At 44.5% G+C, this 15,935-nt stretch overlaps 6 protein-coding genes across 6 annotated transcripts; 3 read left to right on the top strand and 3 right to left on the bottom strand.

Moving 5' to 3' along the window:
- Positions 1 to 4,900: 4,900 nt before the first annotated feature.
- Positions 4,901 to 5,378, top strand: BGW36DRAFT_404169 (uncharacterized protein; the record flags this gene model as incomplete). Its single annotated transcript, XM_046218921.1, has 2 exons — positions 4,901 to 4,993; positions 5,058 to 5,378. The coding sequence occupies exon 2, from the start codon at positions 5,058 to 5,060 to the stop codon at positions 5,376 to 5,378; it is 321 nt and encodes a 106-aa protein (XP_046076894.1). The 5' UTR covers positions 4,901 to 4,993.
- A 2,034-nt stretch (positions 5,379 to 7,412) lies between these two features.
- On the bottom strand, positions 7,413 to 9,400 carry BGW36DRAFT_93271 (uncharacterized protein). The gene is made up of 2 exons (XM_046222707.1): positions 9,120 to 9,400; positions 7,413 to 9,031 (listed from the first exon to the last, which is right to left on the bottom strand). The coding sequence occupies exon 2, from the start codon at positions 9,008 to 9,010 to the stop codon at positions 7,460 to 7,462; it is 1,551 nt and encodes a 516-aa protein (XP_046076893.1). The 5' UTR covers positions 9,011 to 9,031; positions 9,120 to 9,400; the 3' UTR covers positions 7,413 to 7,459.
- Positions 9,401 to 10,491: 1,091 nt separating this feature from the next.
- Positions 10,492 to 11,884, top strand: BGW36DRAFT_370132 (anaphase-promoting complex subunit Apc5). The gene is made up of 5 exons (XM_046215215.1): positions 10,492 to 10,734; positions 10,955 to 11,029; positions 11,097 to 11,189; positions 11,242 to 11,375; positions 11,430 to 11,884. Exons 1-5 carry the CDS (start codon positions 10,707 to 10,709, stop codon positions 11,442 to 11,444), a joined length of 345 nt encoding a protein of 114 aa, XP_046076892.1. The 5' UTR covers positions 10,492 to 10,706; the 3' UTR covers positions 11,445 to 11,884.
- Positions 11,885 to 13,503, bottom strand: BGW36DRAFT_370128 (N-glycosylation protein-domain-containing protein). Its single transcript, XM_046215214.1, has 4 exons — positions 12,624 to 13,503; positions 12,493 to 12,548; positions 12,289 to 12,436; positions 11,885 to 12,232 (listed from the first exon to the last, which is right to left on the bottom strand). The coding sequence occupies exons 1-4, from the start codon at positions 13,134 to 13,136 to the stop codon at positions 12,002 to 12,004; spliced, it is 948 nt and encodes a 315-aa protein (XP_046076891.1). The 5' UTR covers positions 13,137 to 13,503; the 3' UTR covers positions 11,885 to 12,001.
- A 530-nt stretch (positions 13,504 to 14,033) lies between these two features.
- On the bottom strand, positions 14,034 to 14,418 carry BGW36DRAFT_355270 (uncharacterized protein; the record flags this gene model as incomplete). The annotated part of the gene is made up of 2 exons (XM_046213625.1): positions 14,034 to 14,315; positions 14,371 to 14,418. 2 exons carry the CDS (start codon positions 14,416 to 14,418, stop codon positions 14,034 to 14,036), a joined length of 330 nt encoding a protein of 109 aa, XP_046076890.1.
- Positions 14,419 to 14,666: 248 nt separating this feature from the next.
- On the top strand, positions 14,667 to 15,928 carry BGW36DRAFT_370126 (uncharacterized protein). The gene is made up of 3 exons (XM_046215213.1): positions 14,667 to 15,098; positions 15,183 to 15,290; positions 15,342 to 15,928. Exons 1-3 carry the CDS (start codon positions 14,716 to 14,718, stop codon positions 15,832 to 15,834), a joined length of 984 nt encoding a protein of 327 aa, XP_046076889.1. The 5' UTR covers positions 14,667 to 14,715; the 3' UTR covers positions 15,835 to 15,928.
- Positions 15,929 to 15,935: the final 7 nt, after the last annotated feature.

Below are 15,935 nucleotides of genomic sequence, written 5' to 3'. Positions count from 1 at the left end.
TACACATACTGGTCGGTTATTACTGGAAACTTACTCCGTCGGCTTCTAGTATCTGATCTTGCTTAGTATCTGGCAACGGGTCTTGACGGCTCTTAGCCATCTCGAAAGCTTCGACTAAAATCTCCAGGTCAAAAGACGGGCGGGGATGCTAGGCGTGAGAAGACTTCAGGCTCAACTGGTCTAGAGCCACCCGAGTGGTGGTCCGTTCTTTTAAAAGTTTGCTTCACCGTAAGCACATAGACTATATACCTCTTGTGTGATTCGTGGAACATGTTGCCTTAGCTGGGGTACTCAACCTGGAACAGGTATTGATCCGCAGTACCCCGCATAGAATGTTCTGCCATATTTATAGGGACGAGTTCCAAAAATTTTTCTTAGTGAATGCTACGAGTCATCAGCAGAAAAGATATCTCCTAATATCAATAGTTTTTTGACAAACGGACACCTCGCTAGTAGTGATTAATCCATTATATACAAGATTTACACCCCCCATTGCAACTAACATAGATGATTCGGCAGCTTCAGTACGCACCAATAGATCGGTTGCACCACTCGCCCCAGTATGTCGATCAAACACACGTAGCAGATTACACGTCAACTAGTGCTAAAGAGAAAAAGAAACGTTCAGTAATTGCGTGGATGGAATATAAAAGGGGTCGGATCAAGGTAAAAATATTCCTTGATGAGTCGGTCTAACTCACCGTCCTAGACTTCATCGCGGCCAAGCCTAAGATAACGCTTTGATAATACCTGTGTCTCCAGTTCTCAGGCGGTTTCCCCTGTTTTGAATACGATGCTTACCAGCGTGAATGCAACTATGATGCAAGTGCAGGCAAGCGACGCAAGAATTATGCACAGAAAATGAAAACCCAATTAGAAATCGTACAAGCCCAGTACCGAATTTACCACACCCTTTTAGAACCTTCTGGATGTTAATCCGCGCCATCCACTGAACTAAGGGAAATTCTTATGTAGAAAACATTAAGTGATACCAGTTTTCAGGAATATGATTTATGATTGACGAGATTCTTTGCTCCTTTGAAGACGCGGAATGTAGCGATATGAGCGTAGGTAAGTTTGTTAAATTAGGTACTACCCTCGAATGCTTCATATAAAAATCTAGAACTAATAAGTGCTTAAATTTTCGTTCAGTTGTCTAACCATCAGCCGATAGCCTCCGTTTCAATCTAAACCCGCATAGATTGTTCACCTTAGTATATTTAGTTCATTCCTTAGCCCCTACGGCATGTCTTGACCCTTATAAACCCAGATCACTGTATAGAATTGCAGCTAACGAAGAGAATATTGACAGCCCCGCACACAAAATTCGCACTACTTTACTACAGTTCGATCAAATATTTACTTCGTTTGTTTCTGCTAGGTAATGTGAGCAATATATTATACGTGGAGTCAAATGAATATAGGTGTAATATGGATAGGTCCAGGAAGCATGCTTATGCCGAATCCGGCAATACCAAGACCGGGGTCTCCGAGATATCTCGGGAGTCAATTGTGATATATCATAATTGATACCATAAGAACCCGGACATGACCCAAATACCCTCACCTCGCACAATATACCTGTATCTAGTTAGATTAGGTATCAATGACCTGAGGCTGGGACTCAGGCATATCAGCTTGGTTTCCAACCCCGGGGGGAGGAAGCCAAGCGATGTCTTTTGTATGATTTTTGACATAACTTTCAATATAAGCCGCTTCGGCTTCGAATAACCTTCGGTTCGAAGCCTGCTATATATATATTATATAAACCGATAACTACCCCCCAAGTAGCCTTGCTCTATAGCCTCAATGTCGAACGGTGAAGCTTCAACCCACCCACATCTAGTCTTTCCAGACACCCCCGAACACGCCCCTGCCTGGACCGTGTTACAATAAGAATGGCCTACAGAGGTTTTTTCGCCATTTGCCCCCCAATTCTTGGATTATTTCAACTGTCTGTCTAGATCTCTCACCTTTTTGAGTTGGAACTACATTACGGTCCTTAAATATTGATGATGTAATCATTTATATTATTCATGGTGTTTTTTTTTTTTTTTTTTTTGGGTGCAAAAAAAATATATAAGCTTCTGTTTATAGCTAATAGCTAAGTGCTTTTTAGATTCTTTGGATTTGAGGGACCAGATAAAGAGTAAATATCAGTAGATAGATTACTATCTTAATTATATTCAAAATAAGTATAGAGATACGCGGTAATTGCATTCTATTATTTTAAAAAAAGGGTTACCAATGATAAATTGATTATCTTCAACTAAATCCCCTTATATTATTCCAATCTATAGGATGTATATAAATTTGTAAAACATTATAGCCCTCGATAAGACTATTGCCTCCCTGATTATAACCAAGAAAAACCAAAGGCCGGTGGTTTTATTTTCTTTGCGTTGGAAATTCGCAGTTGTGCATGAGGGACCGAATCAAAAAATACAAGGGCCCAGGCTCTCTCACCCGACACTTTCGCCGAAGACATGCGAAATCGTCCTGGAGCAAGATGGTTCGATGCAATTTGTGCAACATTGGCCTAGAACACACGATAGCTTCATGAACCACACTGAATTGATGCATGGATCTATCTCCCGATCATCAACCTCGAGATTAGGGCTTTAGATCGATGTATGCAGTGCCTCGTTAATTCCCCCTGCATTGAATTTGTACATTCTTTGTTTCCCCCATTAATTTCAGAGGCTGATCCTCGCACCGTCATCATACTATCTATCATTGGCCTTGTTAGCTTCGTTAGTTTCTGTTCCCTACATAGGCTCTGCCACACCCGGATCTATATCTACTGGCTTCTATTGCTTTATTAAAATCAAGACTATTACTAGAACGGAGCTAGGTTCTGTTATCACTATAGGTAAGTTTAGTATGATTTTTCTAATTAATGTTCTTACCGATAAAGAGACCTCTACCGGTGAGAAGTTTTCTCTCTTTCCTGATATTATATAGATTCCAGACTGAAGAGCGTTTCTGGTCAAAGTAGTATTCCATCTAGGGAAATTTTAAGTACGGGTAGTACCTGCTTAAAGGTCAGTGGTGGATTCTAACTGCAGATAAATCCCTATTAATGCGGCATTGATAGAATACCCAATCCTTTATATGACGAGCTCTGTTTATTTATAACATGACACAGCTTACTGAAGTTATGATGTGAAGACCATGATTACGTATAATTAGTTGATTATAATACCATTATACAGTTCATAGATCTGTCACATATATTTAAGCATCTCGCCATTCATTTTTCATTACTTTTTTTTTAAGATTACAATCTTCCCATTTAGTTGGCCCTAGTAAAGGTATATAAAACTTAAGTATGCCTATTAATAAACTTACTTTTCATATCTATTTTTATTCTTATTATTTAATACTCTTATTGCTTTATTTCTGTCCCTAGATGAAGAATTATGAAGGAATATCTAACTTGAATAATACTTTACAGCACAATAAACCTTTCTTTTAAACTTATTCTCGGGAGAACTTGGCTACTCCAAGAGCACAAAACATAGTGGAAGAAGAGGACGGCGAGATGACCCGCTAGCCATCGAGGGTAGTTCATTAACTCAAATTGCCGTCGCTGCCTACTTTGACCATGGCCGACTTGAGTGGACGGGCGAAAAGCACCACTTAGCCGTATACATGCTCGGCTATTTCAGGGTAAGGTTTGGAAAGAAACTGGACGAATTCAGGTGGGCAGACCATTAGAGCAAGGCACTGTAGAGCAAAGGCAGTACTTTGACGCTGCAAGGGTACAGCGTTTTGGCGAAGAGGTAGATCACACTCGAATCACCTTCCGTGACGCTTTAGATAGGCGTGAAATTTTATCCCTGATGGGCCAGAAGGGATCTATGTGTATCCTCAAGAGAGAGATATAGGTAGAGGAGTGGAGCAATATGCAAAAATACATGTAGAACATATAAGTATTAGTTCGAGATTACACCTATATATAGACTAAATGTTCCGTCCCAGGCTTCAGTGTTGCTTCACATTCTATCTCTGCACTGTTAGATAGGAGAAACTGATGAGCGTGGCTACCTTCATGCCCCCCGCATTCAACAACAATAATCATGGCTTATCAATCTGTGGTCCTCGAATATACGGTAATAATTTTCGATTAACTACGGACATCACTAAACCGATTTATCAGGCCCTCACCGAAATCTTCCGTTCAGATTTCTGATCCTCCAGTGTATAATATTTTTAGGTTAGACATTGAGATTTGAAATCACTAAAATGAGTATAATCATAACACCAAAGTGACCTTGTACTAACCTAATCAGTCTCCACCTAACCACGGCATCTAGAAGGAAATACATATTTATTATTTGCAATGAACCGACTCTGTACATTGGCTGAGATGGCTACATTTTGCCATCCTTGCCACTTGAGAATCTATACGTTGAGTCGCAATAAACGCTGGAAATTTCTCCTATCGCCCCGCCGAGGGGTATTAACGAACTTGTAAGGCCTAAGCCATCTACGTCCGTTGATTTTCACCTTCATGCAGATCATCTCAGCCCGCCACCAAACCCCCCACAAGCTGTGAACAGAACACAATCCCCATGTGGTGTGATGTAATTGGTCCGCTATCAATACAGTTGCACATACTTTATATGCACTGTGACTCTGAGGACCAGGCCGTGACGTAATTTTCGGGTGTGATAGGTATGTGTTTCTATTTGGGTGTTCGATGCATAGTGCTACCGCATGCTATTGTCATGTCTGGCTGGCTGAACTGAAACCACTGACACGTCATCGGGATTTGCAGACCACTCGTTTAAAGGCAAATAGACTTGTAGTTCCGAACCTAGTCAATACGGGCTATTTGGGTATACATATATATATGGCATCCGCAGTCCTATCCGTTGACCATTACTCATCTTCTTTTACTTATCAGAGCCTTTTCAAAGTTTTAACCAAACTGTATCTCTCTGAATATACCTATCTGTACTTGAATTGTCTCTAATCCAAAGTCAAGGTAGATTGTCCAGTTAAACCTTTATCCATCCTGTTCCACAGCTAAGTTATTCTCTATCTATCAGATGTCTGCTACTGCCAACGGAACTGTTTTCCGACCCAATCCCAACCAGATATTAAATGTTTTTACCATTGACGGTTCTCAATACACCTTTGCATCAAGCGTGGCCACTCCTCTTCCGCCGTTCCAGGCTGTGACAGCTACAATTAACTACGACTACCCCGACCAGTTAATCGCGAATCGATTCTATGACGGCAGTGTCCAGGGAGGCCAGCTCAACATCCAGCTAGACAACGGAGTAAGAATTACTGCGACTGTTGAGCCTCCGATTGACGTTGGTCGCTTTCAAGGACAAGGCCACTGGGAGGTGGAACAAGGGGATTGATAGTGAAGGGCCTCGAAACACTGCGAACTAGAACACCTGTGGTTTACTTCAATGTTTTCATCGACAAGTTTGATATATATTGAGCTATCCCTCATTGTCCCAGTACTGAGACTTGTAAATGAAAATGATATTTATTTGATAACCCTTATTTAAGAGATAAGTTTCAGCCTTTTTCTTGTATTCTTTTCTGCACTCAAGCCACATCCAATTCGATTCTCGATGCCGTCTTGACAATGACCGAAACAACTTTAATGGCAGGAGCGGCGACATCTGGAATCTGTGTGACTCAGGCGGTGATTGTATTCTGTTATATTGAAGAAGGCTCTCCCGTACTGCATCGCCCATCTCCAACGGAGTTTACCGAGAGTGTTCCAGCCTGTGAGGTATCTAAATACCATCAAAATAACATGGCCCTGCAGCACTTCAGCAGTTAATTATCTCTGTTTTTATAACTGAAAAGAAGTAATACCTAGTTATCTATTTCCATTATATTGAAAATATCCCTGGGCTGTCTCCACATTTCCCCGAGTAATTGTATTCATCACTGTCTCGTACGGCTCATGCCTGAGGAAGTCAATGAATAGGGAGGGTTCGATGCGGTTGATATGGCAGGAGCTATATTGGAAAAATAGCCGGTAACAGCGTCGTTTAAACCGTCATATACGACGTCGTGCTATATTTCTAGGATGAAGCTACGGAGGTTCATCCGTTTACGCATAATTTCATAGACAGCAATCAAGTAGTCAGTGACAATGCCCCCGTCTTGGATAATGCGGTAACTATCCAAAAGAAGACCGTGAAGGTTTGGCTTCTTTAGCTACCGCTGTCTGGTTTTTCTTTGCATTCTTGCCTCATTTGTTACCCTTGCCTGACATCATTTGGACGGCCCTCCGTAAAGCTGTGCTAGAAGGAGAGTTCTTGGAATCTTGATCGGACTCCTCTTCAACGCTGACATTTGCATCCTCATCCTTGGATAGACCAAGACTAAGGGCATCAAACTTATTCACAAAGACAACCATCTCAAATTTTTACTTTCCGTCTACCTAAATTTGACGCCTCCAGTGTTCTGAGTGGACAACCACGTATTCCCATGCGGAACCACAAATGGCCTCGACAAGCGAATCGATAAAAAACTTGTGTGAGCGATTACTCCACACGAGTTCATCATCGTCAGGATTTTGTTTCAGAAGCTACTCAAAGTGGCATTGAATTGCTTCCTCGCTCCGATGTCAAAGCAGAATAATCGACATATAGCGGATAGTAAGGAGCTGATATGCTTTGCGATAAGCTTACTCGGTGCTAGTAGTGTTGATACAGTTATTTGACCAGTTATATTTGGTTTTTTGAGATTGGTGTCGTCATTGCTTTCGTCATCCTCTAGCGACTGAGAAGTTTTGATGATGGCGTTTGAATAGTACACTAAATAATTGGTATCTCGTTTGTATCCCAAATAGGGATTGCGTTTCTCCATCGATTAAGAATCGCTTAGCCGGGTCCCTACAAATTTTACAATACCTCCGGTCGGAATTTCTTTTCGCATCGCTATCTTGTTTGAATCAGAGGAATCTGAAGGGAAGCTGCTGATATGAAATAACTAGCTATGGTAACTCCAGGCTGCCAATGATCGAATCGCTAGCCACGCCGTTATACTTATCCCTAACAACCCTAGTCTGGTCGTATTAAAAATAATGTGCAGATGTACAATATTCCTGAAGTTACACCATTATTTGTCATTTGGGGTGCTTTGGCCAAAATCAGCATTTATAATTGTTGAACTGTCGCAATTTACTAAGGTTTTGAGCGTCCCAACATGGTTAACACTGCCTTATTTTCAACAATAGACGTCAATGTTAATATCTGATCCTTTTGTCAATTATTCTCTGTTGATCGTAGCAAGGGCTGAGTCACTCATGATTCATGACTTAGACCTCTGCAAATTTGCTACATTCGGGTTTCAGGCAGGAGAACAGAAGGAAAATAATCAATGAAAAAAATGAGATTACAGTAATAGAAACATACAAAGTGGCAAGCCAGATAACTTTGTCAACACCCATAAAACCATTGAGCATAAAAGTGGAATATCAACAATCACAAGGCGTGAATTGAGATCCTGGTGGCCCTCCAATTGTAAGATGCCATCTTCTAGCACCATTCACGAATGATTTCGGGATAGTCGTACGTTTCCCGAGTCTTTCCCATTCACCTTGATTAGATTTCCCAATAAACATAACCTGGGGCCCGGCGAATTGGTATAAACCCAGGTGTGAGAGACCATATACTTGAGCATCCCCAAGAACCACTACATAAGATCCGGCGACATGATCTAACTCCCTGAAGTCATATTTCTCGCCAGTATGGCTGGAGATTGATACATACGTGGAATTCTGATCGATCAGAAATATGTGGGCACAGATAAGATCCCCTTCGAAAGTGGTATCTACGGAAGTCTTTATCTTGATATCATATTCCGTAATATATGTGCCTGTCACAGTAAATTTGTTGGCAGGAACCATCTGACAGCCTATTTTGTAAGACGGAGTGTCATTGGAGTGGAATATAGGTAGGTCGGGGACAAGCCCAAACCGAGAGTTGTATGGAATGTCCTCTCCAATATCTAGCCATGACGGGAATGACTTTGTTCTTCTGGCCAATTCGAGAATGAGTTCGTCTCTAGTACGATGGTAATCGACCTTGATATTCACACCGAGGAGATGCATGACACTGAACACCATATCTTGTGATTTCGTTGATGTCCGTAGCCAGATACTTCTCCATGCTGCGGACTTTTTCATTGCGTCCGTATGACCGCTTAACACTCCTTCCAAAGCTGTAATAAGTGGTTCATCATTTCCGAAGCACTTGACGATAAATGGGACGTCGATACGCTCCTTTGTAACTTTGTCCACCTTGGTAATCTTTAGACCTGACTTGCGGCAGCTGAGTAGGCTTTGGAGCTTCGACAAAGCAATAGTATCATCCACATTGTCTATGTCATACTGTGGTCCGGTAGTTATCATTTCATAATCGTAATTTGGATCCCGCTTGGAGGCCCGGATCAAAACGTACACATTGGAAGGGGAAAGGGTAGCTTCTTGTAATGTCCACGCACGAGTTATCCATGGCGCGTAATGTTCAGGACCTTGGACGGCTGAAACACCACCTGGCATGACAATAACTGCTGTAGAATGCTGGTAAACTTGACCCATATGCTGGATCTGCAGCTTCTTATCCTCACTCGAATCTTGATGGACGCAGACCAAGTCTAACCAAAGAAAGACGCACTGGAGATGCTGAGCTGCTTTGGCAGCTTCAACCAGTCCCTGCCAACTAATTTCGTGGTGTTTATTGTTCCCAAGGTCAATTCTCAGTGGTCGGTTAGCAGCAGCGCTAAGTCTTTCGACTTCTTTGCTCGGTGACCACGAGTGTGAGATGGTGGCATATTTGGGAATACGCTCGCCTGGTTTACTGAAGTCTAGACCCCTCCATTCCGAGAGAATAATGGTAGCGTCCCGGGCTGCCAAAACATCAGAAACTGTTATCAGTCGTAATTCCCCTGGAGTCCAATGGACTGATGCATAGCTCCAATCTTTCTTTTCCCGCTCTCGCAGGCGTTGGATGGGAATTCCAGGCATGTCGAACTCTCTTTGCGATCACTTTGAGTGAAATAATGTAAGTAATGTAACCTGTTGAATACCTCCAAATAACTATAATATTTCCGTAAGCGAAAACGAGAGCACAAACCTTGGAAATAGCCTACACAATTACAATAAAATATATTCTTTTTTTCCCTGCATAGCTCCTAGCTAGAATATATCAATCCAGTCGGGTTGGGCACCCACCAGATGTTTAGGTAGAGCATGCTAAAAGGTGTTATCCCAAATCGCTAATTATTTCCGAGTGTGACTCTGTCAAAAGCCACCGGCAGCCGTGGTATATGTGAAGAGAAAGGTGGGGGTTCTCTGTCGAATAAGCCTAGTATGAAGTTTCCCAGGAAGTAGGGGTTTGCAGCCAATCACCCAAATATCCTCCGTGATATCAGCATGGGTGTCACGACAGCAAGACACTCACCTCTTTATGAATTTGCGAAGAAGGAGATATTGGCGCTTCTCCGCCAAGCTTGATTGTCGGTTTACGGGCCTCCGCCCACAACTGCACGTGTTATATTACACATACTGTATATTGTTTGTTTGTTATTCACCATCGCGGGGTACGGTGGCTGGCTGACGTTCTGCTCAGAAAGCCCAATTTGGATTTCCTTCCAGCTGCCAGAGATACAGACACGGTTGATTTCGTGACCGCTGTGTAACCCTGTTCGAAACACATAAATGATCCGAACTGACAATCAATCGCCGTCTAGACTCGGCTTTTTTCCCTTACTAAGGTCTAAATTTACCGATATGATAACTACTTATAGGGTACATGTAGAAGACTATAAAACCTTGATCCTCGATTTCTTTAAACTACATATATTTTTTATGCAATATTATATATGAGAGACACGAAATAGGCTCGGATTCATAGACAGTCCTCACAAACCCCACCAGATAGAGAGTTGTCTCTTTATTAGGACTCACCAACTAGCGAACAATTCGATTAGGAGAAATACATGTATTTTATTTTGAAGTTTATTTCAAGTTAGTTATCTGATGAACTAGTCTGTCATATTATTCCAAACTTTTCTTGCCCTATTACTCAAGAATCATTTTCCTTCTTTTTCACAATTTTGGATCTTCTATACTCTACTTTGACCTAACGATACCCCGTAAGCGTCTGTACTGATGGGCTTGAATTTAGGTGTTCTCGATTTATCTACAGATCGTACACATGTAGCGAGGTCCACTCATCATTCATGTTATTGGCTGCGCACTATCCGCCTGACCTCGCAGCCTCATTGTCCAAAATCAAGGATACAATACGGCTACACGGGATCAGTTGTAAAGAGCCGTCGAAAAGGCAACGAGTAGTATAAATCAATGCCTACCTGTCAATAAAAGCAAGTAAAAGTCGAGGCAAAAGGACGAGTGTGGAGTCGAGTGCAGGAGCCCGCCAGTCATAGCGTTGGCCACCCGCTAAGTCATTTGATCCTTCCCCTTTGCGGGAGCCCGCCGCACCCCTCGCTCTCTTCGCTAAGACTGCGAACTGACCGTATTTAAGCCCAGCCTGCTCCCTCCTCTCTCTGCATCTCCCCAGACCAACCTGCCCTTCATCGCTTTCTCGCTCCTAGACCACTATCCTTGCGACCCGTTGACTCCAGAGACCTAGATTCTCTCCTCCCGCCTTTATCCATATACCCTTTTTCTAGAGAGGTTCTCAGAAAAGGCAGAGTTTATGTCCATCGAAAACCTCAAGACCTTCGGTAAGCGCCACCCTCTTATCACCCTCGGCAGAACACGACGAACAGAACAGAACACGAAGAACCCTGTCTTATACCTCTCGGCCTGGATTTGGGAGACGGGATTCTCGCGTTTTCTCGCGTTCTGATGCTTCTTGCTCCTCGCTCTCGTGATCGCGCTGGTCGCAGGGCGGGGTAGAGTTTTAGCCTCGTTGATCTGAAACTAACCTGCCTGTAACCACAGACCCCTTCGCCGAAGCCGACGAAGACACCGGTGAGACTAAACAGTCTCAAAATTACATTCATATACGGATTCAACGTGCGTTTTCCTTTTCATGCCGTAGTATTGTACTGGTCGTGCTTATTGCTGACGCTGACTTCAATAGAGCGCAATGGTCGTAAGACATTGACCACCGTGCAGGGTCTTCCAAAGAAGTTTGATCAGAAGAAAATTCTCAAGGTCATCAAGAAGAAGTTCGGTATGCGTCTTCACTCACTACTTTCGGGTCACGTCATGCTGACTCTGTTTAGCTTGCAATGGCACCATCGTCAACGACACTGAGATGGGGGAGGTGATTCAGTTGCAGGGAGATCAGCGTAAAGATGTTCAGGAATTCTTAGTCGACAAGAAAGAGGGCTTGGAACTCGATGCCAAGAGCATCAAGGTATGCCTCGCTGCCCCTCTTTTTTTTTCTTGCAATGCAAACTAATATTTGCAGGTCCACGGGTTCTAAACTCCAAACGCCGTGTCGTTCCGGTCCTTCTTGGCAGGTCGTCTTACAAGGTCTTGCCTTTGTTGCGAGTTGCGAGTTATATCCTTGACTGCTAGCCTGCTGTCGCCAAATTGATCATAAGGCAGATTATCTCAACCGATGAAAAGTTCGCTTGTCACGAGACAGATTACTGCATTTAATCAACGATCGCTAGGTTCAGTATTGACTTTCGCTTTCGACGAGTTCTTTATTAAGGATCGAAGGATTGGGACACCGGCGTTGTTAGATACCCATTAGACAACTTCTTTTCTGTTTTTTGTTCTGGCTTGCTTGCTTCTACTCAGGGTATTGTCTCTTAAGACTGATGCGTATCCCGATGGAGCTCAAACGTTCCTTGTGTATCGCAGTCTCGGCTGCTCATACCGGTCATTCAGAATTTCATTCAGAATTATACTTGAAACATCTATTTTCGAACAGTAGTTTACTACCATTTTAGGACAAGTAAAAGTAGAAATATCCGAAGCCCTGCTTCGTCACGACCAAAAAAATAACAAACGCTAAACAACGAGAATCACTATCTACAACTCAGTCCCTCCTGCCCTGGCCGTCGCCGTTGTAATCCAGTCGAGAATCCTCTGTCCCATCACGAACGCAGGCACCTCCGGCTCGTTATCGCGCGTCAGATGCATTTGCAGCAACAACAGTGACATACTAATATAACTCGCCACAGACAGGACAGACAGCGACGCCGTGGTTTCGCGTTTTATCATTGCGTGATTTTGGGTGGCGTGGTAGAGGAAGGTCAGTGTCTGTACATATCCCATTAGTTGTTTGGTCATATTAAACGAAGAAAGGGAGGAGGCACCGTTGTTATGGAGACCCATGCTGGTAGCAGAAGGCGAGGGTCAGATGAAGCGCCAGACAGCCAGAGTACTGAGGATGTGAGATACGCGAAGAGCCCGTTTGTTGCGAGCAGACGGATGAGGACGGCCGGAGGACTGTAGTTTAACAGCCTGATATAGTCAGTCATTGAATACTTTCTGCTTTTTTTGGTTTTTGGAGGACGAACCAACGAGACATCATGCAGTCCATGAAAAAGTACGAAAGATACGCCGATGCGCAGCACTAGCAATATTAGCACCTTCCAGTCTACCATCTATATCCTGTATACAAGACTAGATGGAAGGTGGATGTACATACCCACATAATCGCCAGCGCAACCTCCGTCACACGAAACCGCCTCTCAACATCCCAGTCCGCCGCCGCGCCGCCCACGATAATAGCTACCCAGCCCTCGCGCCACATCCCTGGTCGGATACGCAGCAACTCGGCCAGGAAGGTAAACGCACAGCGCAGTCCCCACCACAGCGCCGGCACGACGGCCAGAGCCCGGCAGATGACCAGTGGTAAATACCATTTGCGGTCGACGCCGAGGATCACGGCGACGCGGGGATGGAGATTGGAGGGGCGCGAGGCATCGTCATCGTCTGTTTCATCGGCGTCGTCCGTGTTGGGCGTGGGTGATTTGTTGGAGTCGGGGAGGATGAAAGAGGAGCGGCGGGAGAGGGATGGCGAGGGAGGGACGATGGTCGAGGTAGGTGAGGAAGCGTCGTCGTCGTCGTCGTTGTCATTGTCATTGTTCTTGGCACTGGTACTGTTGATATGGTTGAGGATGGTCTTGTTACTGCCCCTGGCGCTCGCCAGCCCGTTCATGAGTGATAATGGGTATGGGAAGGGAGCATTGACTCCCCCTAGTCGCTTGAAGAATGTGGGTGCAGGGTCTGATTGCCCTTCGGCGCTGGTCAATGGCTGTTGTTCGCGGCGGTGGTGGGATGAGCGCGACGAGGGGAATAGGAGGTGCTGTCCGGCATCGCGGCGGAGGGACGCCAGAGTTTCGTAGCTCCCTACAGCCTCGCGGCCGTGAAACGGTTTAGTTAGGGTGCTATGTTGCTGGCTGCTGAAATGCTGTGTAGGTTGAGTGTTTGGTGGCGGTCGCGTGTGAAGTTTGAGGAGGAAGGAATTCCTGGGGTATTATGAAAGGTGCAAGCTAAATCCTTAATAATCGATTAGCGTCTGACATTGAGTAATGAGCAATATTAGACTGGTACGCGCCAACTTGTCCAACTGCTTGTCATTATTATAGTAAGAAATTACGCTTGTAAGTATACTGTCTATGTGTCATACTTGCCATCTGCATCTACTTATCATATCATCTGCAGACTGACTGACCTATCTCCCTCAGCCTCGGCAAGTGTGCACCTGAACGTGACGGGACAATCATAGTCCACAACAAGCATCTTAGCACACACATCTTTTTCTAGCACATGTAAGCTGCATCTGCATTACATGAGATATCGACGTCCGATGTGATTGTATACACTCGGACCAATGCTGTCGGCCTGGTAAAACTATAGACTAAAGCTGGCGCTGGATAATGTCGAGACCCGTTTCCTTCTACGAAGCCCTTGGACGGTAGGTTAGTTTCTGCATCTTACATATACCACCTCTAGGATAATGTCTCGCCGGTCGAATCAAAAGGTGATGTGCCCTTAACATTGCCCCTCACGAGCAAAAATATGTATATAGAGATATCCAAAGAAATCCCACCCATTAGCTTCGTTTGTCCCAGGCGGAATAAACCTTGACATCTTCATGCCAGACACTAGCCTTGATGGTCTCAAATTCCAAACCAAATAACCCCTCGAATACTTCTAGCACTTCCTTGATGGTCTGCAAGACCTCGAAGTACCGCGCAAGCCTTTTGATGTTGACGTGGTAGCCGTCCTCCCTCTGCTTGCAGGAATCGTAAGCTAAATCCAAGACGTATATCGTGGACACGACCTCGAAGTCGGCCGTCACCCTACTATTTTGTCTTCTTGCTATGTCCTCTTCCTTCAGAAGCAACAGCTTTTCAGTCTGCTTCTTTGCCAATGGCCGCAATCCTCACCTTCACTTCACACAAGAACGCCTGAACCTCGCCTACACTACGTGCCATCTTATCCTCCATCTTCATCGCTGCGATGTGTGACCTAGAATTAGAGCTACACTGTGATACTTTTTAAGAAGATATAATAAAATTTTGGAGTTTGATCATCAGTTGCAAGATACTGCCCCATATTAATAGATCATTGCTTGCAGCCAATCAGAATCGCTTTAAGTATATCAGCCGGCGTGGTCTATCACGTGACCATTTGCCGGACAAATATTGACTGCCCGCAACGATGCAGCAACAATCCCAACTATCACCGAGTCATCGGCAGCCTCCCTCGAGGTCTGAGGTTCGCAGCTCCCCATGGCTTCCTCAATTGGGCTTACCCGGCATCTTCACCGCGCAACAACGGCGCCTCGATTCCAAGCCTACCACCGCTCGCTAGCCATCTCATACCACAGCAAAACCAGGAGCAGCAACACACAGTACCGCTCGTTTTCTCAAACATGCGCGCCCAAAGCAAAAGGGATCCCGCAGACAATGACAATGAAGATTCCTGCCCAAGTCAGCCCGAAAAGCAGAATGCGAGAAATGTCGCCGGATACCATGCCTACAGATTTTGGGTTGCTGCCGGGGACCTTTGTCAAACCAGAGGGGAAGGATATGCCTGCTTTTTTCAAAGAGCCACAACTCAGGTTGCGGATGGAATGGGTGTGGATAAAACAATGGGTTGCAAATTTCATTGCGTGCGCATTCCTTTCTTTCCTTCTCTCTCTTTTTCCTGTGGTGGTTATTGAAAGCCAAGATTGGTGTCGCTGACAGCCATCTAGGACTATTGCCTATCATAAATACTACTTCAAGAAACTTCCACTCGAACTCAAAGAACGGAAAGGCATCGCTAAAAGGCTTCATCGGATAATGTACACAGAATTCGCAGGGTAAGGACTGTATCTTAGCATTCATATAACAATCAAACTAATATTACTCAGCGGCAACGAAGCTGCTTTAAAAGAAATATGCTGCACCGGCCTCGAGACAAGCCTCCTCTCTCGTCTCAGACGCCGACCGGCCAATGAGAAAGTCTCCTGGAAGATGAGCTACATCCGAAGCCCGTCGACATTCTACACTGGCGCGCGAGTGGTTTCTGACCGCGCAACCAAGATCCCCGATTTACCCGACTCGGGTCTCCGTCAGGTCGTCGTGCGCATTTGCAGTCACCAAAATACAGCTTCATACTCGGAGAGATTATCAGAGGATAGAGAGCAAACTTTCGTCACACCCCGTACCGAGAAAGCACAGGCTATTACAGAATATGTGGTTATACAGAAATTAAGAATAAACGGCGAGGATGTACCGTGGAAGATTTGGGGGTTCACAAAGCCTACGACTGTGGATGAACTGGACAGCCACCATTTCTCAGGTGGGTTGTCTGCAAAGGAGCGATTGGAAATGATGCAGGAAACGCTATCTGGTAAGAAGTAATCCGTCTCATGGAATGTCGTTTGTACAATATTGTATATCATTATAATCAACATTAGCCATATCCAGGGTTTCATCGTCCATAACCCTCAACAAATTAGATT

This window comes from Talaromyces proteolyticus (assembly GCF_021365285.1).
Source record: "Talaromyces proteolyticus strain PMI_201 chromosome Unknown BGW36scaffold_2, whole genome shotgun sequence".
In the NCBI taxonomy this organism is placed as follows: Eukaryota; Fungi; Ascomycota; class Eurotiomycetes; order Eurotiales; family Trichocomaceae; genus Talaromyces; species Talaromyces proteolyticus.
Note: the sequence above shows the minus strand (reverse complement) of the source record. Positions and strands in the feature narration are given on the sequence as shown.